We start from the raw sequence: 27,768 nt of genomic DNA on the forward strand, positions 1-27,768 counted from the left end.
ATCCTTTGAAGATTGTTTTTATGTGGTATAAAGTTATTTAATGTCTATATGATTTTTCTTGTCACAGTACTCTCCAAATATTGCTCTGGAGGCTTATGTAATAAAGGCAACTGGCTTCACTGGGATGACATGCACTGTATTTCAGAAAGTGGCTGCATCAGACCGTACAGGACTTTCTGACTATGGGAGAAGAGATCCAGATGGAAACCTAGATAAGCAATTAAGCTTTAAGTGCAATGTTTCAAATACACTGTCAAGTTTGGCATTAAAGGTCTGACGCTCATTGTTTCTATATTGACTTATAAGACTTAATTAGAGATTAATTGCTTGGAAAGCGGGCTTAAATTAAGTTTCCAATGTTAAAATATTCTTACTGCATTGTAATACAGAACAGTTATTTAAGAACCAGGGCAGAGAAGCTACGAGAGGAATAAAGAAGTTGGTTTTGTGTTGCTTTTGGCTTAATTACTCAAAACAATTCTTAACGGACTGGTGTCTACATTTAAAAAAAAGTATCTCTGCCACCATACTCTCAGGCTATATCTACACTATAGAGTTTTGTCGACAAAAGTTATGCCTCTGTTGTATGTCCAAATTATGTTCTTTGTGTCGGCAGAGTACATCTACACTGGAAGCTCTTGTATCAACATAGAGAGCAGTGCACTGTGGGTATCTATCCCAATGTGCAACTGGCTGCAGGGTGCTTTGGGAAGAGTTTGCAATGCCTCATGTCTCTTTTGCTGACAGAACTGTGTAGTGTAGACAAGGCATTAGACACTACAGTATTTCAGCAGCATGGAAATTGAATTACCTCCTGACCTCTCTTTAATTTTCAGTACATTTATTTTGTTATGCTATCTGCATGTTACACTTAACTTTCAAGTTAAAATAAGTATCAGAGGGGTAGCCGTGTTAGTCTGGATCTGTAAAAAGCAACAAAGAGTCCTGTGGCACCTTATAGACTAACAGACGTATTGGAACATAAGCTTTCGTGGGTGAATACTTCTGCTCCAATACGTCTGTTAGTCTATAAGGTGCCACAGGACTCTTTGTTGCAAGTTACCTTTTAAGATACATTGACTTAACTCAAATTTTTTACTTTGACACACAGTCTAAACAAGTGTGTCTCATATGGTGATTGAGGACATATACATATCTAGATAAATACTGACAGTGTGAAGGAGTACAAACTAGAAAACAACTCTGACAGATTCATTTGTCTATATATAGGGGAAAGTACTTAACTCTGACTCCATGGAAAATCCATTTGTGATTAAATGCCAGTGTAGCTTATCAATTTGCCATTACTGCTTAATATATTGGACCTTTACTGCAGATATGTACTGTACCAATAACTTGTGTACAAAATTGTAGATAATGCCCAGTGCTTGAATTATGAGGGGAAAAAAGTAGGACCCCCCCCTACGAGCAGTCCTGCAGGCAACATGGAACGAGGTGCCAGGGTATCCTCTGGCTGACTCTTATGCTGCTATTCTCTGCTCTGCCAGGGAAGAAATAAGGGAGCCAAACATGTCCCCCGGTGCCTTTGAATAAGAACGGTGTAGCTCCTAAAAGTAGTAAGGGGGCCCGGCCCCCTTAAGTCCCTCTTGTAATTCAAGCACTGATAATACCGCTCCAAATGAAACAATTACAGCATTTACCTTTACATCTGCCTGTGTGCATGTCTGGCATTTGGCCTTACCTGTCATGTCTAGCTCCCAAGAGATCTCCCAAAACATTAGGCATAGGCGCTGACTGGCATAGCCCTGGAGCACCCAAAGAAAAAATTAGTGGGTGCTTAGCACCCACCGGCAGCCAAGCTTCCCACCCCTCCCCTCAGTGCCTCGTCCGCCAGTGGCCCCGCTGATCAATTCCTCCCAGCGCCTCCCACTAGCCGCATTTCAGGTTTGCAGGAGGTGCTGGGAGAGGGGTGGGGGCAGAACAGGATGGGGAAGAGGCAGGGGTTTGGGGGAAGGGGTGGAATGGGGGTGGGGCCTGGGTCGGAGTGGGAGGGGGTCAAGCACCCCTACCCTCCTCCCCCCCCACCCCCCATATAGAGAGGAAGTCGGCGCCTTCAACTGTAGGAACTTTTTATTAACAATTTGAGCTTTACTGGCTACCAGAAAGGTAACTATGTACAAAATCTCCCACCATCTTAAGAATATAAGAACGGCCATACTGAGTCAGACCAAAGGTTCATCTAGCCCAGTATCCTGTCTTCCGACAGTGGCCAACATCAGGTGCCCCAGAAGGAATGAACAGAACAGGTAATCCTCAAGTGATCCATTCCCTGTCACTCATTCCCAGCTTCTGGCAATGATTAACAAATAATTCCATATTAAAGGTATGTTAAGGTTTTTAGTTAAAGCATGTTTTGGTGGATTATTTGAAGCACTTCTCCGTCCAAAAAATAATTAGAGTTTACAGTCCTGAGCTCTGTATAAACTTTGTTTCCTTCAGACACTGTTGCGAGGAAGGAAGTCCAACACTGATGAATTGGAGGAGCTGCTAAATAAGACCAAAAAATCCCTTTTTTGTTCAGAGATTAATACTTCTTAAAATCTGTTTGGTTATAGAACACTATTGTAGAGGCTTCTATTCAACTGCCACCCTCCCTTTTTACACAAAAGCGGAAAAGAGAAATTAGGCCAGCAAATGAGTCCATCTACAAGCTTCAACTTATTGCATTTCGCAATGGAAAACTTTTCCCAGCAACAGGAAATTCAACAAATCTGGCAGATGATGGGAAACGACGTACCGTAGTAACACCAGTTATTCTCACCAAGATAGGTTTGTTTTTGGTTATTACTACATTTGTATGACCTTAGAAAAATACCAAAGCTTTAGAAGCCTTGACATTGATCCTTGACATTTATATTCAAGAGGTGTGCTAATGTTGTTTCAATTAGTGCACCTCTAAGAATCCGATATTATCCAACATTAATATTTACAGTGTGTGTTGAAAATTAAACATTTAAACATTTTTATATAAAATCAATTCCATAATTTTTTATTTTTTTTTTCAAACAGATGGTTTAAGCCTCGCCAGTCACCACATTGCTATTAACGTGACACTGCGACGTATTGCTCATGGCGCAGATGCTGTTGCGGCACAATGGGACTTTGATTTGCTCAATGGACAGGGAGGATGGAAGTCTGATGGATGTCACATTATCTCTTCAGATGAAAACATTACCACCATTCAGTGCTACTCCCTCAGTAACTATGCAGTCTTGATGGTATGGTATTTATTAAGGTTTTTTAATTTAATCAGAAATAAAAAAATGTTCAGGAAAAATAGAGAAGTAAATGTTTTGCGTTTAGTATAATAAAATACCGTGGAAGTGGGGGGTATCCTCACACAAACGAACTTCAGAACAATTTTCACGTGTTGTTTGTATTGGTTTAGATGTTGGCATAAAGTTTGGCTGAAAATGGTAGACTGTCAACACTAAATTTTACTGCAGAATATTTTAAAGACACAATAGGTTTTTCTTATGAAACTTTTCAGTATGGTACTATGGTATATAAATCTATTCTAATGAACTAATAATTGCCAGTCTGCTTTTGTGAACTTTAGATTCCAGGTCTAACAATGACAGCCTCAAATGAAGAATAGTAGGCAGGAGAAAAAATAATAGGAAATAACTTCTAGGCAACAATAGAACTTGTCAGCTTAGTTTTAGTGTCTATGGATATGAGGTTTTTGTCAGTTTCTACACCCTGGCTTAGAGCCACTGAATGAAGATTGGTATAAAATGCCTATTCATCCGGTATTCATGATAATAATTCCTGGAAAAGTGAATGAATATATGAATATAAGAAAAAAGATTATGGTGTTTAGTTACTGCACAAGTCAAAGTACAGTATTTGTTAAAGACATTCCTACAAATATTTTGATTTGAATGTCTCCCATGTATTGAGCTCAGTAAAATGATTACACCAATTCTGAAATACAGTGGCAGGAATGAAATAGTGAATTGAGGGAAGTGCCTTCCTCATAGTAGATTATCTTTTTGTGACTGCTTGTTCCCAGAAGGCCCCTTCTCCCTAACTTAGCAAACAGTTGCTATTCTTCCTAAATGTACGTCTCCCAAGATATCACCTTATGGGGGGAAAGGCAAGGTGGAACAGTACATTTTGTTTCTGACAGGTAAAGCAACAGGGACTCTGCTTGTCTGCTTCCTTGTGCTGCTCTGATGGTTCCTATCACAGAGTTATAAGAGCAGACCTCTAACAATCGAAAGTATAGATTGGGATACAAAATTGAGAACATCAGTATAAGAGGAAATCAGGTGAAATACTAATAATAAATAACATTTAGAAGTTACATTTGCAAAATTAAATTGCATAGTGGTATCATTATCAGTATTTATTACATTTGAGATGCTACATATGGTCTTAAAAATAAGTCAAACATTCTCTCCAAATCATGTTTTGAAGGAAAAATAATAATTTGGGATAAGTAATGCATGAAAAATGTGGTGGCTTTTTATTACTATTTAGCAGAACAAACAGTTAAACTTTAAAAAAAAATTTAATAATAGAGAAGATTAAATGGTAGAATACCAAAAAGCAGTTGTTTTTTTTTAAGGGGGGGGACTTTGTAAGATTTGGCATGATGCCATAGTATATGGAGCCTTTTAAATGGGAGACAGCTTAAATGAAAAGTTGCTATTTTTGAATGGTTGAAGGTACTTTCATCATTACAATCCTAGAATTGGATACTCCTATTATTTTATCTTACTTTTTTACATTTAATCCTCTAAAATGTAATAGACTTTTTAAAACCTGAAATATGTTACCTACGCTTGTTCAACTTACGTTCAAGGAGGGATTTTACTTCAAGTTAAATATAATTCTGCCACCTGGAGGAAAGAACATTTAAGGAGATACACAATCTATATGTTTGCATAGACCATTAATCTGATTAGATTTCTATATTCACACATAAAGATTATATGGAACATTGTTGCTATGAGTGCATACGCAACATTAAGTTTCCACAGGAAAAAAAATATTTTGAAAAGGTTTAAGGTGACAAAGCTACAAAATGACACTTAAGGATTTGAGCCTCAGTGCCTGAACACAACTTAATGAAGACAAATTACAAGTGGGCTTTGTTGTCATTCTGTATTTTGACAGCGGAGCTGGGAGAAAGTGGTGTTTCTCAATAATGAACGTGCTTGTTCAGAGACTTCTCCTGCAACTCTAACTTTCCCTTATAGGAAGGGTGATTGCGTGATTTTTCTTCTCTTAAATTAATTGTTTATTATAGTGCCATTATTTAAGGCTTTGATGTTGATGGACAAATATCAAAAGATTTGATTTAGATAAGCATCAGAATTTATGGTAGTTTTTCAGAACTGCCACACTATTTGAGCAATTACCTTCTCCAAGCAGGCATTGATCTCGCTTTACCTTTTGATACAGTTGCTCCATTTTACAACCTTTAGAGATTGTAGACAGTTTACCTTCTGTTTTTCGATTAATGGTTTTTGTTTAACTGCTTTCTAGTTGTGAAGACTGTAAGACACGCAAGTAATATTTGTGCCGATATCTGAATCCCAGTACTTTGCATTTGTACATGCAAGATTATGATATGTGGTGAGACCACTGTGCTAGAGATGTATAGGGAAATATTATCTCTTATTTTCTCCTGTAGTCTACCTCTCTGTATGCATTTCAGAACATTACACTACATCTTCTCTATATCTACACTAATAATGAGGAGACACATAGTGCATACCCAATTCTAGCTGTTTAATAAACTGGAGCATAAGTATGATTTTTATATAAGTAATGTGTATAACAAATGTTCAGTTAATTCATTAATCTGAACTAATAGTACAGGAAGCTTCATGTGGCTTGGTGAGTTCTGTGGGCTATGAAGTGCTTGCAGTGGGAGGAGCCCATAACCACTGGCAGGTTACAAGTGCCCTTCAGTTTCATCTAGTTAATTCTAGTTGTACATGTCCAGAAACACCCAGACACAAGAAGAGTCTCACAGATTTGCCAATAGAAACAAAACTGCTGAGAACCACGATCTGCTGAACTTAAGACAAGATAGTACTGGCCAAGCAATAAATCCTGCCAATGCTGTAATGCTGGAGAATCAAAGTTGCAATGAAGTTCTTCATCTGAAATGAGGTAGTTTTACAGCCAAGGTTAAGACAAGAATTGGATTCTGGGCTATTAGAATACTTTGGAGCACAGGGAGGCTGATAAAGATTATCACAGAAATGTAAATCTTTGATGTAAGTATACTTGGACTGAGTGAGATGAGATGGACTAGATGAGGCAAATTATAAAACCATCATATCTTCCTATGATAATCTGGAAGAGAAGATGACACACCAGGAAGGCACAGTCTTCTTACAAATCAAGGAAGCTGCTAAAGCACTGAAGAATGGGAACCTGTAACTCTAGAATATTGACTGCATGCTTTGTGATGAACCATGCAAAAAGTCAGAGAGGTTGTGTTATGCGCCAACAAATTATACCGATGAACAGATCAGGCTGTTTCTATGTAAGCTTGCAGAGCATCCTTGACAAGATCAATACTTACGACATTGTTAACCTCATGGGAGAGCTAAATCCACAGGTTGGTGGCATTAATATTGGATATGAGCGCATTATGGACAGACATGGCATCCCAGGGCAGATTGACAATGGAGAACATTTTGTCTAGCTCTGCAGCGTAAACAGTCTTTGTACTGGGGATACACTGTTTCCATGTGAGGAAAGAGACAAACTGACATGGACATCAAATTATGGCTTCACCCAGAAACAGCTTGATCATATTGCCATCAATATGCTCTGGAGATCAATATTGGATGCCAGGGTATACACGAGTGCTGAGTTCTTGTTATTGGAACAATCAAAACTAAAGCAGGTAACACCGTGTGAGGTAGAGGATATGTACGATACTAGAAAGTTAGTGGATCCAGAAGTGAAGACACATTTAAGCTGCAGCTTAGCAATAGATCTGAATAGCTAAAGACATGGGTGGTCATAGAAGAACAGTGACAGTTTTTCAAAGAAGTAATTATGAATGCTACCAGGATCACAGTAGAGGTAAGAAGATCTAAGAAAAGAATGGCTCCAACCAAATAAACACAGAGGCTTGTTGTAGAGAGGAAAGAATTAAGAGAATTCAGTAAGAATGAGACCGCAGCAAAAGAGCTATTCTGCAACAAGAGTATGCGGACAAAAACAGGGAAGCTAAAAAATCAGCCAGAAGAGGTGAGAGAATGGATGGAAAGTAAAGTAATAGAAGCCAAGGAGCCATACAAGAGAAGAGATTCTTAAAAGCTTTTTCTAGTCTCCAGACAACTGTCATCACAACGCTTAAACTGTTGTGGCATTGTGAAGGCTCAAGATGGTACAATTTTAACCACAGAGGAAGGACCGAAAGCCCATTGGATGGAACGTTCTAGCTGGTTGAGTACAGCCTGGTAATCTTTAACACGTTGAGGGATCCAAAGAAATAGCAGACTTACCTATATCAGTAGAAGTAATAGCATTTGAGGAAGTAACTGAAGAGTGGTAAAGGGTAAGACAGGATATCTCCATTCATTTTTTTTTAATATTTGTCTCCTAGAACTGGAAGGGACCTTGAAAGGTCATCGAGTCCAGCCCCCTGCCTTCACTAGCAGGACCAAGTACTGATTTTGCCCCAGATCCCTAAGTGGCCCCCTCAAGGATTGAACTCACAACCCTGGGTTTAGCAGGCCAATGCTCAAACCACTGAGTTATCCCTCCTCCAGCGTATGATAAGATAGATGCTGAAATGTTAAAAGCTGGAGAAGCAGTGATGGTGAATTATTATGTGCAGGTTGTACAGAATGTTTGGGGAAAAGAGAGCTGCCCTAAAGACTGGAGAAGTTGTCATCTGTAGAAATCCCTAAAAAGGGTGACCAGCTAATTTGTGTTAACGGGACCTGTTTGTACCTGGAAAGTGTTTTGCATTATTATTTTGAGTAGGATGAAAATAGCTGGTAAGTACTCTGGGAAGAACAGACTAGATTTTGATCTTGTTGTAGGTAGTGTTCAGACCAGATTTACACCTTGAGAAGACTTACAGAAAAAGGTTTTAAATACCAGCAGAAGATGTTTTTTAACGTCCTTGATTTTACAAAAGCATTTGATAGTGGCCCCAGAGAAGCCGTCTGGAAGATCCTGAGATGCTATGGAATTCCAGCAAAGATTCTTTCTTAAGGTCTGATCCAAACCTCATTGAAGTCAATGGAAATCTTTACATTGACTTCAGTGGGTTTTGGATCATGATTGTATCCTGTTGCAATATGCATATTTAGAATATTTCCTCAGAAGACAGTTCTTGCTGCCTCTAATAAATGTTATTCTCTTCTGAGTTCCCCTAACATGTCACTGTCTTTCTTATAATGTGTTCATTCCAGAGGCTAAATTGCTGGGGCTCTTGGGTCTTTTTTGTTTTTTGATGCCTTATTGCACTGTAAATTCCTGTCTGATTTTTTTCTGGCAAGGCTCTTAGTGTTATTGCTTGCCAGATTTGTACCTCCCATTTGGGTCAGATTATTTTCTTCAGATATATTAGCTTGAGTTGTTCCAAGTGGTCTCATTCCATCTGATGGAATTTTTACTATTTTTTTTATTAAAGTATTTTATATGTAATGCTGTATTAAAATAACATTTTGGTTGCAAATTCAAGCAATTCAAAATTAGAAAATACCAGAATTAATATTGCTCATACAACCTTAATTATGTCCCTGTGCATGTATGCAGTATGATAGTCTTTAATTACATGATCATAAACTATTTATACTATAGGATCCCTGCCTCAATTATTAGACAGGATTGACAGCGAAAGAGGCAGAGGATTACAAGAGGGGAGAGAATATCTCCTGTGACTAGGATGTTGGATTCAATCCCAGGAGAGTCTAATCCTATTCATGGCTCTGCCACAAACTTTCTATTTAATGGCTGGAAAGACTGTCATAGTGCATATGCACAGAAGGACCAAATTAAGGTTGCATAATGCATGAACCAGAGGTTCCATTTAGAGGGACTGGATCAGGTTCCTAGGCAGGTCAGCTGATACCCACCAGACATTCCCAGTGGTTATGTCCCAAGTTACTTATTGAAAAACATGTGATGCATTATCCATTTTATAAATGTATTAAAGTTGTTAAAGATAAATTCAAGAAAGCATATTGCTAAAACAAAGCTACTACAAATGCCACTAAACTGTTAAATAATATTATCATCATATTAAAGTCAGGTCAATGAGTTAACAGTGATAATGGATTGAATCAATGAGTCAGATCATCAGATTAATAGAACAAAAGCCAATCCTTGTAAATCCCAAAACAGGAATCTAAGGAGGTAGCTGTGTGTTTAGTTGTAAACCCCAGTTGAAGAACTCAAGGCAGTGAAATCAACAGAGCTGGTTAAATGTTTTAGTATTAGTTTTACTATTTAAAACAAAACTGTTTACATCAAAGTCATGTCTCTGAGCCAACTGAGGTTTCCTCCTTAGATTTCACTATTTTTTTTCGAGTGCTGGTTCCTATGTGTATTCCCTGTGGGTACGCGTGCATTCCATGTGCTTGGAGCCAGAGAATTTTGAAAGCAGTGTTCATTGGTTCACACATGTGACCTTGCTCACCTTGTGCCTCCGACTGAGGAGATAAAGGACGGGGCATACAGACCACCTCTCCAGTTGCTTCTCACCGCCACATGGCCTGGGTCGGAACCTCCAGTGTCTGAAGCTTCAGCTTTCTCCTTTATCTGTGAATATATTTAGATATATGTAAATAATTTTTACAGTTCAAGTTTTAAAGTTTTTGTCTGATAGTTTGTATTTTAGAGTGAGTCTCTGTTCCATACCCCTACAAGATCCATCTCCGGAGCAAGGGAGTCTGCCCCCATAGTTTCCCTCAATGGGGCCTTGTCAGGAGAGCAGGGAGCATTCTCATAAGCATGAGGCTGCATCTTCCTCCAGATCCACTTTGAAGACGTCCGATTCAGACCTGCCTAAACTGATCAAGTCTATAGGCTCAGCCTAAGAGAACTTAGTATGTTCTAAGACTCAGAGACATGATAAGAATACCCACAAGTCTAGGGCTCCATCGGCACCGGATTGCGATCCGGCAGCACCAGTACCCCAGGTCAGTTGCACTGTAGATTTTACACCAAAGACACAACACTTGTAGACAATTCTATAATTAACTAAAGATTTCTTAACTATGAAAAAGAAATGAGTTATTTACAAGTTTAAATCAGATAAACATACACACACAAATGAGTTACAGTCTTAAGTTTCAAAAGGTAATATACAGCTTTCTTATTATAGAAGTTTCTATGACCTTTGGGGCTAACCCAGGCCAAGCATTGGGTATCTTTTGCTTATGCTTAGTAATCCTTGCCCTTCTTAGTCCATAAAGATATAGTTTTTTCTTGTCAGGGATTTTTATTCCCTTTCCCCAGAATTCAAGCTGATGGGATGAGTCCATATGCACATCTCCTCATGGATGTGGCAGGAAGCACTCAACAAAGTCTGTCTTTTGTTCTCTGATATTTCACAATGGTTTGTCTCTGTATGGGCCTTCCTTTGCTGGGCAAGAGATAACACCTCCTGTGTCAAACTAGTATTTCATATTTGGTAGTGCTTCTCTCCTGAATAATGGTTTACAGTTTCAGAGCAAATACTTTTAGGTACAGAACAAACACTTAAATATTACCTTATAACATGGGATGCAGCTATCATAAGTGAGATTAATGCACACAGCAACTTACAAGCATTTCATAAAGTCTAAACATATTCTTATAAACCGAACACCTATTTTAATAATTCTAACACAGACCTGAGAGAGACTGTTTTCCAGCTATGAATTTGTCAATGCTCAGTTGAGGCCTAAGGGGCTTGACATGAGCTGGAACCTAGTCTGCCAGAGTCACAGGTGTCTACTTGAGATTTCCATCCACACATTTGCGAGACTCTATGCCTTGGTACAGGACTCCTCAGCTAATGCATTTTTTTGAATGTCAGTCCTTCATTCGGCTCTTGCATGTACAGTCTCTCGCCCTCCTCTTTGAGTACTGCGTATCAGTCACCCACAGTGGAGTAGACATAGGAACCAGCACTCAAAGAAGAGTTACTTACCTTATAGTAATTGGAAGCTCTTTGAGATGTGGGGTCCTTATCTGTATTCCACTACCCACTCTCCTTCCCCTCTGCTTTGGATCTTCTCTGATTTGAGATAAAAAAGGAACTGGAGAGGTGGTTGGTCCACCCAGCCTTTTATCTCCTCAGTCAGAGGCATGAGGTGAGCCATTGTCCGGCTCTGGGCACATGGCATGAGTGTATACCAACACTGGAATACAGATAGGGGACCATGCATCTCAAATCTCCAGGTACTATAAGGTAAGTAACTTTCTCTCATTTATAATGGCTAATGTATTCTCCCCACCCCAAAAACAAAACCCACAAATACAGACTTTAACAAAATACTCTGAAAAGTGGATGTTTAGCAGCTCTCACTTAAACTGTAGCGGACAGCTTGCCTTCTCTGGACATTTTCACATAACACCATATTCAAAGATTTTACAACACAGCATTTTAGGGCTATTTAAATTTGGGGACTGTTCTTTCTGGTGCTTCCTCATGAGATCTTTACATGCAGTAATACATACATGCACTCAGCCACACATTCACACCCTAAAATAATAAAAAGACTGGGCCATCTCCCAGCTACTAAATACAAGAGAAAAAAGTAAAAAGAGGAAAAAAAGAGAAAAAGGAATTAGAACCCTTCAGCTCTCATGGCTGTGAAACTCATACGATATAGGAGTTGTAAATGCAGTCAAGGAATCAGGCAATGAAGTAGCTGTCATGGTACTTCATGCTTCCAGGGTCTTTGGGTACTGGGAGACTGATCAGGCTGGAATAGCCCATGGTTTTGACTTCCAGGGAGCTAAGAATGTCAGTCTCTGATCAGGTGTCTTGCTGGTCTGAAAGACTACAAGTCCTTTTGCATTTACCTTGCTGTATATCATTGTGGTTCTAGCTTGCTGACCCTTACAGTACCTCCCACGAGGTCTCTGGGCCTTGGGTGTGAAATGGGCCTTGAAGCCCTAAAACCTGGTCCCTTCACATCGAAGTGGCAAGTTTTGGTCAAATGTGAGTCTAAGAAAGTCACACTTGAGACAGCAGTTTCCTTAAAATATCCATTGTTGTGACCATATGCAGTGTGAATCCCGAAATATCAAAAATGAAGCCAGCTTTGAGGGAGTTGCCCTAGTTCAGTCCTCCAGGTAAACAGTTCAGTTACACATGGTAACAGCATCCAAAAGAAGGCCTCAAAAAGGTCCATTTAAAAATTGCCTAACGGAAACAACCATTTCATCATGCATTCCTCAGCATTTCTTTATTGTAAATTTAGATGCGCCTTGACAGCTGTCACATCTTTTCCTTTGCAACAAGAGAATTGGGGACTTGACCATTGAGCTTTAACTGGGTAAAAGTGCACAACTACCCTTTAGTGCAGTGGCTCTCAAAGCCGGTCCGCCGCTTGTTCATGGAAAGCCCCTGGTGGGCTGGTTTGTTTATCTGCTGCGTCCGCAGGTTCGGCTGATCGCGGCTCCCACTGGCCAACGTTCAACGTCCCAGGCCAATGGGGGCTGCAGGAAGGGCGGCCAGCACATCCCTCGGCCCGCGCCGCTTCCCGCAGCCCCCATTGGCCTGGAGCAGCGAACCGCGGCCAGTGGGAGCTGCGATCGGCCGAACCTGCGGACGCAGCAAATAAACAAACCGGCCCGGCCCGCCAGGGGCTTTCCGTGAATAAGTGGCGGACTGGCTTTGAGAACCACTGCTTTAGTGTAGTTTCCCTTTAAGTTTATACTTGCTCTGTATTCTCATATACACTATTTCTCACAATAAGCAACTTTAATTCTAACAGTTCCTGAAAAGTTTTGAATACTTAACTGTGCAACCTCAACATCCTTTTAATGTAACTTTTATTATTTATTAATATACATACACAAACTCATCTACCCATTTTGTCACGATCAGTACTAAAAAAGGACATACATACAGCAATTTAGTGGGGTTTTGGAATATTATCATACTTAAATTTCAGGTCTCCATATCTGTACCCTAAAGAGTTGTTTTTTAGTAATCTTAACCATTTTACAAAAAAGTGTATATTATTAATGTCAGTTACTGAAATCTAATAGTAATTCAAATGACTTTTTTACTGCTTGTACAAACCAAACACACAAAAGTACTATGTGTGTTGAATGTATTTTAACTATAAAGTGGGTGAATTCCTAATAGCTCCATTGTAAATTGCTTACTTAATTAAACTTGAATACATGAAGTTAAAATGTTGTGTTAAAGCTTTTATGATTCAGTCGCACTGAATTGCAGTGACTTGCAGACTTTACTATATGTTTACTATATGACTTGAAATATATTCCCAGTATGTTCTTTTGGATTTTAAAATGAAAGTCCCAGTTACTTATTTTGCCCATCACCAAAGTGGGAGAAAAAAGCTGACTAATGCCACTTTTTTTTTCTGTCAGGATTTGGCAGGAGGTGAATTGTATACCCAGCCAGCTGCTCTCTTGCATCCAGTTATTTATGCTACTTCTGTAGTTCTGCTAATGTGCCTCTTGATGATCATAGTCAGCTATATATACCACCATCGGTAAGAAATAAAAATAATGGAGATTTATGTAATGCAGACCTCAAGTTACACTTACTTAGACTTATTGGATGAAATCAAGCAAACATTAATATAAAGAGGCTTGGAAGGATTCTTTTTTTTTTACCCCTAGTAAATGTCAGTTTTATCGCACACGTACAAACGAACAAAAAATATTTCCATTAATGATGATCAAATTTTACAGATAGGCAAAGTAAGAAAAATACTGCTTGAGACGTTCAGAATTTTATTTAAGGCTGTCTTTAAATAGTTACTTTGTATATTTTGACATGTACTGTTGACAATTTGTTTTAATGGTTATAAAGCTTTAACTAATTGAATCTGTGTCTCTTGTCACTGAATAGTCTGACAACCACCATAATTTCCCCAAATGTGAACATGAAAATGGAAGAAAATTGAAAAAATGCTTAAAAATAAACATAAATATAAAAAACAATTGAATTCTGTGAAGCCTAAATGTACATCAGTGTTAAGAATTACTAGCCCAGGCATATATGGTATTGAGCCGTGTCAAAATCTAAGTTTTAAAAGTCCAGCTTCAGACTTGTACACAGTTCAGAATGTTGTCACGTATTATTCTTTAAATTATGAAATCCTACAGAAAAGTTGTCTCATACATGCCTCTCATACATACCTTATCACAAATAGTGTTTTATATACTAAAGCCCAAATCTTCAGCCAAACCTCCTTTTTGACTGGCACATTTTGTTCCACAGAATTGTATCTGAATATTTTGCTCCTGCAAACAAATGGTTGGTGCAAATATCAGTGATTAAATGGAAATGGATTTGACAACTAAGCCTTAATACTATATATGCCTACATTTCTTTCCTCCTTGTACCTGAAGTAAGAAACCCCTCTTTAGAATTAAGGACCAGTTTTTAAAGGTATTGCTGAGCACAGCAATGCCTAAGTCTCATGTTCAAAAAGGATTAGGTACTTAGAAGCCAAGACTGTGTTTCTGAAAGATAAGCATGCAATGATATGTTATATAGACTAAAATATTTTTCTTTAACAGTGTGATCAGGATCAGCGTTAAAAGCTGGCATATGTTAGTTAACCTGAGCTTCCATATTTTCCTGACATGTGTGATGTTTATTGGAGGTATAACTCAGACCAAAAGCACCAGCGTCTGCCAAGCAGTAAGTAAACATAGAAGTAAGATTAGAAATGTAAGAAATTGTAATCAAATATAAATACATGATTCATGGCTATTTAAAAAATAATGAATTACGGTCATGTTTAAGCAAATATTCGCTCAATTATTTTACCCTGATTTCTGCTGAGAAAGCTAAGGCAAAGCCAAAATTTGCTGAGCAACAGTATATGGAAATTATTTAAATTTAGTATGTAACCAGAGCATGGATTTTTTTACAATCATACCTGATTCTATTTGAGGAAAGAAGTTACCAGCTTCATCACTCCTCTATATGATTTGCAGAACAACAGTAACTTTTGGCTTCAGATGGAGGTTTCATATATCTTCATCCACTCATGAGGGAAAGAATTGGAGCCAATCTGAAAACTGGAAGATTAATAGGACTGGGTGGTGGGAAAGGGAATACATGTTTGTTTTTCTAAAGTTTTGGAGGTACTATCTCAAGTTCCTTTATGTAGTAGTTTTATTTCTAAAGGCTATCAATTCTAAAATCAATTGTTTCAAGAACTATACATGGTTTTGTATGCCATATGAAAAGAAAGTAGTAGAATATTTACTTTTTCCTACTACATGATCTCTTCAGGTTCCTTCCAGCCCTACAGTTCTATTATTCTACTTAGAATGAGAAAGTGACTTCTCATTCCTTCCCTTTTTAGGATTTGTTTCCGCTCCAAAGACCAGTGGTTTTTATAAATAAAAGCCACCAGTTTTATCTGTTCTGTGATTTTCTGTAATTTCAGAGTGTTCATTTTATATAGAGTTTGAGTGTTCGTAGCTCTACTGAGACTGATGTTTGACCTCAGAAGGTCATATCTAAGCCAGTTTCAGGGTTTCAGCTGTAATAGCAGGTGCAATCTTGTATCAATGTCAATGAAATGTTTCTGGAATTTTTTTATGATTTCTGTTTCTTACATCCATTTTAAAACTCACTCTGAATATTAGGACACCCCCTGATGACTCCTGGAGTGGCTAAAGAAAATACTTACTTTTCATGACACATTCATTTTCCTTTTAATTCCTGTATATAAGGCTAACAGTTCAATAGGGCAGCATAGGTTCAATAAAAAAATGCTCAGCCTTTTCCTGCTGCTGCTCCACTGCCGGAGCCTTGCCCCGCTGCTGGAGTCTCTCTCTCTGGAAGGGGAAGGCCTCTAGCATCAGAAAACTGCTGAAGCCTTTCCCCACTGCCTCCCATCTACTGGAGCCTTTCCCTACTTCCAGAGTCTTTTCCTGTGGTAGGGAAAGGCTCCAGCAGTAGGGAGGCAGTGTGACACTTTTTTTTAAACAGTAAAGCAGTGTAGGAGGAGGAGGTACATCTTAGACAAATAGAGAGCCATGTAGGGTATATACTCAGGTACATACCCACACCCTTTATGTGTGTCTTTACTCGGCTAAGCCATGCCTCATTGTCTGCACTGCTATTTATACCTGTGCTAGGGGAACTACATGTGTATGTACACAAAAAAAGGGTGCAGTGTAGGTGCATGCACACTCTCGCACTCCAGTTCTCTGGCAAACGATGCATATCATTTCTGCCTTTTTTGTTGCTGTCACTAAAGTGATGTGTGAACTCTGCTCCCCTGCACTCTGTTCATTTCAATAAAAGTGTGAAATTCAAAGTTTCAGTGGGCACAGGCAGTTTTTTCTTTTTCTTAAACACTACCCAAGAAATTTGAATTTTAGAAAACCAAATGGTCAATGCACCTTTAATGTTACATATGTAAGCACAAAAAGTCTGAATTCAGCTACTGTTTTCCTAATAATAATTCATACTCATTCTATGAATATATTAATTTGAATTACTAAGACCATTAAATTTGTATCCAAATATATGTAGTGTGGCTCCTGGTTGCCTTACATTAAAGTCAGTGGTTTACCACTTTCTGGCCCACTACATGCAGTGTCTACAAGATAGTTACCATGAGAACCTTACTTTTACTGTTCCATCACTTCTTGGTATTTAAATGTCTAGCCGTAACATTATATTGACATTTTAAAAAACGTGTGTATTTCATAAGATATAAATATATTTGGTTTATAACAAATGTTATTACATTTGTGAATGATCTACCTGTTTTTCGGTTTATTTTTAAATGCCTAATTCATTCATGTAAGAAACAGTAATTTTAGGTGGTTTGTCATTTAAAACTAAGCCAAAATAAAACAAAAATATTCTGTAGAAGAGCTGAACTTTTAAAAAATTAAAGTGCATTAGGTCAGTGGTTCTCAAAGCCGGTCCGCTGTTTGTTCAGGGAAAGCCCCTGGTGGGCCGGGCCGGTTTGTTTAGCTGCTGCATCTGCAGATTTGGCTGATCGCAGCTCCCACTGGCCGCGGTTCGCTGCTCCAGGCCAATGGGGGCTGTGGGAAGAGGTGCGGGCCAAGGGATGTGCTGGCCGCCTTTCCCGCAGCCCCCATTGGCCTGGGACGTCGAACCACGGCCAGTGGGAGCCACGATCGGCTGAACCTGCAGACACGGCAGGTAAACAAACAGGCCCGGCCCGCCAGGTGCTTTCCCTGAACAAGCGGCGGACCGGCTTTGAGAACCCCACTGCATTAGATGCTGTATAAATAATTATAAAAAGATTCTTTTGTCGGAACTAGTAAAACTTGTGTTTTTAACATTTATTTTCAAGGTTGGGATAATTCTGCATTATTCTACTCTTGCCACAGTACTGTGGCTGGGAGTGACATCTCGTAACATCTACAAACAAGTTACTAAAAAAGCGAAGAGGTGTCAAGATCCTGATGAGCCGCCTCCTCCACCTAGACCAATGCTCAGGTGAGAGCACTGTTTTGTTTAATGTCTGCTTTATCGTTTGTCTTTCAGTTAGAATTTCTGAAGTAGACTAAACATAATTTTGGATGCTTTGAATGAAATGGGAAATATCATGGGAAACATCCGGTAACACAGTGCTATAATATTTGGCATTCTTACAAATACTTTGTTGCAAGGCTTTCAAAGCTGTTTCCAAATTATTAATATAGGCCCCAAAACAATCATGAAGTTGAAAAAGAGGATCATTCTTATTAGGGGAGGGTGGTATTCCTATTTCACAGATTAAGAAACTGAGGCACAGAGTCATGAAATTATTTACCCAAGATACTACATGATAGCAGTAGCAGAGTTTGGATTGGGATTTTGGGGTGGAATTATCAAAAGTGCTCAGCTTTGGCCTCACACTGTTCCCATTTAATTTGAAAATCTCACCATACATCTCCTGACTCCTAGTCCTGTGTTTTAAACACTGGAATTAAAAAAAAAAAAAAAAAATTACTTCAGTTCAAGACGAGCAAGCAAATTATCTGATTAGAGAAAGAAAATTAGAGAAAAGATTAGAGAAGAAAAATGTGTTAGACATGCTACTAGTACTTGGTAAATAGGAAAATTACAGGAATGCATTTCAGTTAAGATTTTCTTCATGCCTTCTAAAATTACTGAAATATAATTATTTTTTCTTCAAGTAAATTGTAGTGTCTTGTTTACTTGAAAATACGATTTTAATCTAGCATTAAAAGTTTTTATTCCAGAGCTATGCTGAACTCATATCAATATCAATTAAACCTTGCTAACCCAGAATTCTCCACAAGGTGGCAGAAGTTGATTGGCTTTTGTTTCCATTTAAAGCCAAATGGAACACTTTTATTTCAGAAATTTGATAAGTCAATAGCTAATATCCAAGTGCTTTTCTTATTGAATTATATTATGTTTAACAATTATAATATATAGAGATATACCTATCTTGTAGAACTGGAAGGGACCCTGAAAGGTCATCAAGTCCAGCCCCCTGCCTTCACTAGCAGGACCACGTACTGATTTTGCTCCAGATCCCTAAGTGGCCCCCTCAAGGATTGAACCCACAACCCTGGGTTTAGCAGGCCAATGCTCAAACCACTGAGCTATCCCTCCCCCCTATTTCTCCCCTGAGAGCAGAAATACCTAGTTTATACATTTAGTCAGAGAAAGTAGGAGGTAATTACTAAATAACTAATGCAAGAGTTAGCAAGTGTTCGTTTTGCTTTCCTTGAGTAACTTTTAAGCAAATTTCCTTTAAATAAATAAATCTATTCTAAATAGGTTCCTGTACCATACTCATCACTATAGTATGTGAGCACCTTCCAGTACATCATTAAGCAACGTGACTAACATCTGTCATGTTTCTTCGCTCATCCTCTCACCAAGGGAAGAAGTGTGTGCAGTAGAGTATCTCTTTTTGGAAGGTTTTTAAATATATATACTGCTGCTCACAAACAGGGAAGAATTGGTAGGGGAAGTAGAAGTGGGTGGCAACCTGGGCAGCAGTGACTATGAGATGGTTGTGTTCAGGATCCTCACAAAAGGAAGAAAGGAGAGCAGCAGAATACAGACCCTGGACTTCAGAAAAACAGACTGTGATTCCCTTAGGGAACTGATGGGCAGGATCCCCTGGGAGGCTGATATGAGGGGGAAAGGCGTCCAGGAGAGCTGGCTGTATTTTAAAGAAGCCTTATTGAGGGAGCAGGAACAAGCCATCTTGATGTACAGAAAGAATAGCAAATATGGCAGGCGCCTAGCTTGGCTTACCAGAGAAATCTTTGGTGATCTTAAACACAAAAAAGAAGCTTACAAGAAGTGGAAACTTGGACAGATGACTAGGGAGGAGTATAAAAATATTGCTCAAGCATGCAGGGGTGTAATCGGGAAGGCCAAAGCACAATTGGAGTTGCAGCCAGCAAGGGTTTCTACAGGTATATTAGCAACAAGAAGAAGTAAAGTGTAGGACCCTTACTGAATGGGGGAGGCAACCAAGTGACAGATGATGTGGAAAAAGCTGAAGTACTCAATGCCTTTTTTTGCCTGGGTCTTCACAGACAAGGTCAGCTCCCAGAATGCTGCACTGGGCAGCACAGTATGGGGAGGAGGTGAGCAGCGCTCAGTGGTGAAAGAACAGGTTATGGACTATTTAGAAAAGCTGGACATGCACAAGTCCATGGGGCCAGATGCAGTGCATCTGACTGTGCTGAGGGAGTTGGCTGATGTGATTACAGAGCCATTGGCCATTATCTTTTAAAACTTGTGATTGGGGGATGTCCCGGATGATTGGAAAAAGGCAAATAATAGTGCCCATCTTTAAAAAAGGGAAGAAGGAGAATCCAGGGAACTACAGACTGGTCAGCCTCACCTCAGTCCCTGGAAAAATCATGGAGCAGGTCCTCAAGGAATCCATTTTGAAGCACTTGGCAGAGAGGAAGGTGATCAGGAACTGTAAACATGCATTCACCAAGGGCAAGTCGTGCCTGACCAACCTGATTACCTTCTATGATGAGATAACTGGCTCTGTGGATATGGGGAAAGCGGTGGACGTGATATACCTTGACTTTAACAAAGCTTTTGATACGGTCTCCCACAGTATTCTTGCCAGCAAGTTAAAGTAGTATGGATTGGATGAATGGACTATAAGGTGGATAGAAAGCTGGCTAGATAGTCGGGCTCAACGGGTAGTGTTCAATGGCTCGATGTCTAGTTGGCAGCCAGTATCAAGCGGAGGTGCCCCAGGGGTCAGTCCTGGGGCCGGTTTTTCAACATCTTCATTAATGATCTGAATGATGGGGTGGATTGAACCCTCAGCAAGTTCACGGATGACACTAAGCTTGGGGGAGAGGTAAGTACGCTGGAGGGTAAGGGATAGGGTCCAAAGTGACCTAGACAAATTGGAGGATTGGGCCAAAAGAAATCTGATGAGGTTCAACAAGGACAAGTGCAGAGTCCTGCACTTAGGACGGAAGAATCCCATGCACTGCTACAGGCTGGGGACCAACTTGCTAAGCTGCAGTTCTGCAGAAAAGGACCTGGGGATTACAGTGGACGAGAAGCTGGATAGAAGACAACAGTGTGCCCTTGTTGCCAAGAAGGCTAACAGCATATTGGGCTGCATTAGTAGGAGCATTGCCAGCAGATTGAGGGAAGTGATTATTCCCCTCTATTCAGCACTGGTGAGCCACATCTGGAGTATTGCATCCAGTTTTGGGACCCCCATACAGAAAGGATGAGGACCAACTGGAGAGAGTCCAGCGGAGGACAACGAAAATGATCAGGGGGCTGGGACACATGACTTCTGAGGAGAGGCTGAGGGAACTGGTCTTATTTAGTCTGCAGAAGAGAAGAGTGAGGGTGGATTTGATAGCAGCCTTCAACTACCTGAAGGGGGGTTCCAAAGCTAGGCTGTTCTCAGTGGTGGCAGATGACAGAACAAGAAGCAATGGTCTCAAGTTGCAGTGGGGGAGGTCTAGATTGGTTATTAGGAAAAAACTATTTCACTAGGAGGGTGGTGAAGCACTGGAATGGGTTACCTAGGGACGGGGTGGAATCTCCATCCTTAGAGGTTTTTAAGGCCCAGCTTGACAAAGCCCTGGCTGGGATGATTTAGTTGGGGTTGGTCCTGCTTTGAGCAGGGGGTGGACTAGATGACCTCCTGAGGTCTCTTCCAACCCTAATCTTCTATGATTCTGTGTTTAAGAAGGCAAGGCCAAAAAAATGCATGTTGAATGTAGAGCGGAAAGTGGAGGTTTGTGATGGTCCTTAATTCCTGGGGGATTTCATTCCACAGTCTCGGGCTGGCCTCTGAGAAAGCTTTGTCTCCCACACAGGCAAACTTTTACTCTTATTGTGGAGAGTTTGATTGTACCTCAGGATCAAAATTGTCAACCATGCTTTCCGTTCTGGAGCTTTAGGTGATGTTTTAGATATCCCGGCCCAGGCCATTGAACACTTTGAAGATAAGGACTGAGATCCTGAACTTGATTTGAAGTTCTGTGGAAAGCCAGTGTAGAAAGTGGAGGGCAGGTTTGATATAGTCATGGCAGCCTATGTTGTTGAGGAGATGTGCTTCAGAGTTCTGTATCAGTTGGAGTTTCCTAAGGGCTGAAGGCTTCATGTGCATATATACTGCATTACTGTGATCTAGCCAAGAGGTGACAAAGGCATGCATAACTGAGTCCAGGTCACCATCCATCAGGATGAGACAGAGTCTCCTTGTCAACCAGAAATGGTAGAAAGCATTACTCTTAGGTGCTGCTAGGTGAGAGCATAGTGTCAGTGAAGAATTCAGGTTCAAATCTAAACAATGGACTGACAGGAGATCATCCGTCAGTGCCACTAAAGTTCTTTCCATCCCATGCACTGGCCTAAATCCAGATAGCGCCAGATCTAGGATATTCACTTCAGTTAGTTGAGCTTGTGGTTGGCCTTTGGGCTAACTTCTCTGAGATTGCTCAGGAATAGATAATTTGACACAGGGTTCTAGTTGGCTAGAGCCAATGTATCCAGGGTGGGTGGATTTTTTTCAGTGTTGATCAGACTGTTGCATATTTGAAGGAGGAAGGAAAGATTCCTTCCCTGAATGAGTTGTTAGCTACTTTGGTCAGGAGTGATACCAGTTCATGACTCTTTCAGAAGCCAGGAAAAGCAAGAGTTGGATTCACAGGGCTTGAGTCATGATTTCTTTAGGGTGTCCAGAACATCTTGATGAGTGAATGTACTGAACTTTGGGAGACAGTCTATTGGTTGGTGGGTGCAGGCAGGTTGTATGTAGCTTGCTTGGGAAGACTTTCCAAATGTGTGTACTCATCAGCAGAGTAGGATGATAGTTCTTCGCGTGATTGTTCATGTGTATTCCACAGTAGGTGTGTGAGCTCGCCACATGCACCGGTGCTGGAAGTTTTTCCCCTAGCAGTACCCGTAGGGGAGCACCCCAACGACCCCTGGAGTGGCACCTCAGTGGCGCGGTATAAGGGGCTCTGCACGCTCCCCCCACCCTCAGTTCCTTCTTGCCGCCAGTGAAGGGTGCTTCGGAACTGCTCTGCTCCAGCTTTGCTGTAGCTCGTCCCCAAAACTGCTTGTTCGTTCAGTGTATGGTACCTGTAGTTAGTTGTTTAGATAGCTTAGTTTAGCTAGAGCGCCCGGGCAGGGGAATGCCCCGTGCCCCGGGTTTTAAGTCGTGTGACACTTGTAGGTGATCTGTGCCACTGAGTGATTTGCACATGGACTGTCTACGCTGTTTGAGGGAAACCCATCTCAGCGATTGTTGCAAGATTTGCAAGTTGTTTAAGCCTCGGACAAAGAGAAAGGGACATTAGGCCCCAGGCTATCCTGATGGAGTCGGCGCTGACCCCAGCTCCGGTGCGCCGCTCGGAGTCGGCACCGCTGTGTCGGTGCGCAGCGACCCTCTGGCGCCATCAACTAGTCGGCACTGTTCCCCGTCCATGGAGCACGCCAAGAAGGCTAGGAAGAGGCCTTCTTCGCCATGGCACCGGAGTAAACCCGGGACAGAGGCTAGACCCACATCGGGTGGTTCTTGATCCCCACCGGCCTCGAGGCCTCCGACTCAAATCGAGCGGCGTAGCCCGGCCCATTCGGAGCAGGCCTCCCTGGAAGTCCGGATGCCCGCCACACCGGAAGCCCTGCAGGCAGCCCAGGACGTTATGTCCATGCCAGTACCAGGAGCACCGCTGATGACCCCGCACTCCAGAGGCAAGCTGCCACTGGGATCTCCGCAGTTGCCCTGGCTCGGTACCGGTCTTGGTTGAGGGAATGTTCCTGACGCCGTTCGCTGCCCAGCGACCGTTCAGGGCAAAGTCTACATGGATCAGCCTCGACGCTCACCAGGCTGTCTGGTTGGGTTCCGTCTGACCGAGACTCTTGGCACTGCTCCACCTCGAGGAGCGAACGCTGACAGGACCAAGGCAGACGTCGCCAAAGGTCCTCGTCTCGAAGGGGCTATTGCATCCGATCATGGCACGAACTTTGACGTCGTTCCCGTTCAGTGTCCCACTCAAAACCCCACCACTGCATGCATCCGATGAAGTGGGTTTTAGCCCACGAAAGCTTATGCTCAAATAAATTTGTTAGTCTCTAAGGTGCCACAAGTACTACTCGTTCTTTTTGCTGATACAGACTAACACGGCTACCACTCTGATTCCTCCAACAGAAAGCGTAGCTTATATTTTTATGATTATTACAGTGGAAAGTAAAGAAGGTCTCATGGTTAAGCATTGGTTATGAGAAGGACTTGGTTGTGATCCTAAAGTTTAAGGGAATTTGGGTGAAAGTGATCATGAATAGATAGATTGATCATGATAGACTTCATGATCCTTAGGAAAGGAAGGAAATGAGTGAGAGTAGCAAAATGACAATGGACTTCAAAAAAAGCAAACTTAAACAGATTCAGAGAACTGGTAGGTCAAGCCCCATGAGAAGAAAATATAAGGGAAAAGGGAGAGCTGGTAGTTTCTCAGAGACATTATTAAAGGCACAACAGCATACTATCCTGGTGTGAAGGAATAGTAAGAGGCCAATATGGCTCCATCAGGAACTCTTTAATTACCTGAAAATCAAAACTATAAAAAGTGGAAACATGAACAAATTGCTAAAGATGAGTACAAAAGAATAGCACAAGCTTGTAGGAATAAAATCAGAAAGGCTAAGGCATAGAATGAGTCACACCTAGCAAGGGACATAAAAGTTAGGAAAAAGAGGTTATAGAAATACATTAGGAGCAAAAGAAAGACAAAGGAAAGTATAGGTCCTCTACTTAGTGGGGAGTGGGAGAAGGAGAGCTCATAGTGGATGACATCAAGAAGACTGAGGTGTTTAATGCCTGTTTTGCTTCAGTCTTCACTAAAAAGGTTAATTTTGACCAGATAACTAACACAATTAATTAAGGTCAGGCTGGGATGATTTAGTTGGGGATTGGTCCTGCTTTGAGCAGGGGGTCAGACTAGATGACCTCCTGAGGTCCCTTCCAACCCTGATATTCTATGACCGTTAATATTAACAACAAAGAAGAAGGAACATGAACCAGAATACAGAAAGAGCAAGTTAAATAATATTTACATAAGTTAGATGTATTCAAGTCAGCAAGGCCTGATTAAATTAATCTTAGGATAGTTAAGGAACTAGCTGAAGCACTCTCAGAATCATTAGTGATTATCTTTGAGAACTCATGGAGGATGGGTGAGGACTCATACAACTGGAGAAGGGCAAGCTTACTACCTATATTTCTTAATAAAAAGGGGGGGAGGGGACAAAGATGACACAGGGAATTAGTCTAGTCAGACTAACTTCAGTTACCGGAAAGATACTGGAACAAATTATCAAATAATCAATTTGTAAGCACCTAGAGGATAGTAGGGTAATAAGTAATAGCTAACATGTCAAGAACAAATCATGCCAAACCAACCTAATTTCCTTCTTTGACAGATTTATTGGCCTAATGGATAGCAGGGAAGCAGTAGATGTGATATGTCTTGATTTTTAGTAAGGTTTTTGATGTCGTCTCACCAGACATACTCATAAGTAAACTAGGGAAATGTGGTCTAGGTTAAATTACTATAAAGTGGGTTCAACTATGGTCATCAATGGTTCATTGTCGAACTGGAAGGACATATTTATTGGAGTCCTGGAGAGGTCAGTCCTGGGTTTGGTACTATTCTGCATTTTTGTTAATTCTTTGAGTGGAGAGTATGCTTATAAAATTTGTGGGTCGCATCAAGGTAGAAGGGGTTGCAGCATTTTGAAGATTAGGTTTAAAATTCAAAACAAACAAATTGGAGAATTGGTCTGAAATCAACAAGATGAAATTCAATAAGGACAAATGTGAAGTAATATACTTAGGAAGGAAAAATCAAATGCACAAGTACAAAATGCAGAATACCTGGCTAGGCAGTACTACTGCTGAAAAGGATCTTGGGGTTCTAGTGGATCACAGCTTAAACGTGAGTCAGCAGTTGGTGACGTTGGGAAGAAAAGCTAATATTCTGGGGTATATTAACACGAGAGCAGTATGCAAGACACAGGAACTAATTGCCTAATGAGGCCTCCTCTGGAGTACTGTGTTAAGTTCTGGGCACCACACTTTAAGAAAGATGAGGAGAAATTGGAGAGGGTCCAGAGGAAAGCTACACAAGTGATTAAAGGTTTAGAAAATATGATATATGTGGAAAGGTTTAAAAATGGGGCATGTTACGTCGTGAGAAAGAAGATTGGGGGGGGGGCATGTTAAATGCTGTTATAAAGAGGACCGTGGTCAGTTGTTCTCCATGTCCACAAAGGTAGGACAAGAAGTAATCAGTTTGATCTTCAGCAAGAGAGCTTTAGGTTAGCTATTAGGGAAAACTTTCTAACTATAAGGATAGATAAGCACTGGAATAGGCTTCCAAGGGAGGTTGTGGAATCCCCATCATTGGAGGTTTTTAAGAACAGGTTAGACAAACACCTGTCAGGGATGGTCTAGATTTACTTGGTCCTGCCTCAGCTCAGGAAGGCTGGACTAGATGATCTCTTGAGTTTTCTTTCAACCCTACATTTATGTGATACTATATGTACCAATAACCATCTGGCCCCCCTACTTGTTGTTTGTTCCTTTTCCATATCACTCCATCTTTCTGCTTTAGATTGCAGGCTCTTCAGGTTAGGAACTATGCCTTCTTTTCTATGCCTTCTTTTCTGATTTTTTTTTTTTTTTTTTTTTTTAACATATTTAGGGTGCAACTAGTGTGGCATGGGACTGGGAGTCGGTCCTAAATATAATCCTCTCTCTGCTGCTGGCTTAGTATGACGTGAGGTGACTTAACCTCTCTGTCCATACCACCAAGAGTCCTCATCACTTAAAGACTAGTGATTGGATATCTGAAGTTAGGTACTTAAATCCATACTTAGGCAACTAAATAAGTGGCCCGATTTTTAGAAATGCTGAGCACCCAAAACTTCTGTTGACTTCAGTCAGAGCTATAGGCATTCAACACCTTTGAAAATCAGGTTGCTAATTTACATCCTGAAAAATAAACTTAAGGAGCTAATTTTGAAAATTTTAGCCATAATGTCTTTTCAGTTTCCCTGTCTATAAATTGGGAATAATACCTAATTCCCAGGAATGTTGTGAGGAACAATTAGCTAATGTTTGTGAAGCCTCTAGCATCATAATATCTAAAAGCTGTGCTTATCAACTCACTTAGCACTCAGAATATCCCCATTTGATCTAATTGGTCTCCTGGTTCAGGAATTTTCATGCTTTTTCCCTTTTATCACCTCTTCCTCTCCTTTCTATCTTTTTTTTATTATGCCTCTGATGACTCCTTCTTCATCTTACTCTGTATCCCTGTGAGATTCTTACTATCGTGGTGTTTTGGGGTGTGTTGGAAGAGGTGGGTCTCACTTCTTGAGCTTAATATACTCAGAGTTGGGTTCGTTCTGATGTCCCCTTGCAAGCTATTCGATGACCCACTGTTACGGACACTCTGTTCCCAGCAAGTCAGTCAGTAAGACCCTTTTGTCGTGCATCTGCCTTAGAGGCTACAGGTGGTGAGGCAGTCACTGAAATAACAAGGAACACCAACCCATTTACGGTCATGTAAGATAGAAACAGGACTTTGCTTTGGGCCGAATTCAAACAGGGAGCCAGTGGATTATGCTTAGCAGTAGAGTTGCCCTTTGTTGCTTAAGAGTTGGTGTTAATATAGGCTATGAGCCCTTGTCTGAGCCTGTTCCCTTGTCAGCTGCCCTAGTTCCCCCCCATCCTCTGTTCCGTCCTGCTTCTTTGAGACCCTCCAACTCCTTTCTCCTTCCAGAGAGCTCCTCCAAGTCCCCCCTGCACACACAATACACGCATGCTGTCCCCGGAGGTAGCTGAACACTTTCTAAAAATTTTGTTTTGTGAAAGAAGCTGCTCCTGTGTCTGAGATCCTCCTCCTTTTCTGAAGAACAAGACTTTTCCAAAACTGCAAACGCTTGACAATTCATACACAATAATATCTCTTTCCTTGTCAGATATGGGTGATCTGCCAGTAACAAACTTAACACAGCACCAAAGCAAAAGGATGAAAGATTAACAACCTTCCCCAGGTTGATAGCTTAGAATAATAGAATCA

At 40.7% G+C, this 27,768-nt stretch overlaps 1 protein-coding gene across 1 annotated transcript in view; it reads left to right on the top strand.

Moving 5' to 3' along the window:
- The window catches only part of ADGRA3 (adhesion G protein-coupled receptor A3), a 112,141-nt gene that overhangs the window by 82,429 nt on the left and 1,944 nt on the right, over positions 1-27,768 (top strand). Inside the window, exons 12-17 of the mRNA XM_065405107.1 lie at positions 68-271; positions 2,577-2,790; positions 3,031-3,239; positions 13,567-13,691; positions 14,728-14,851; positions 17,502-17,647. Coding sequence (XP_065261179.1) covers positions 68-271; positions 2,577-2,790; positions 3,031-3,239; positions 13,567-13,691; positions 14,728-14,851; positions 17,502-17,647 — 1,022 coding nt within the window. The remainder of the gene's footprint in view (positions 1-67; positions 272-2,576; positions 2,791-3,030; positions 3,240-13,566; positions 13,692-14,727; positions 14,852-17,501; positions 17,648-27,768) is intronic.

Source organism: Emys orbicularis, chromosome 5, assembly GCF_028017835.1.
Source record: "Emys orbicularis isolate rEmyOrb1 chromosome 5, rEmyOrb1.hap1, whole genome shotgun sequence".
NCBI lineage: Eukaryota > Metazoa > Chordata > Testudines > Emydidae > Emys > Emys orbicularis.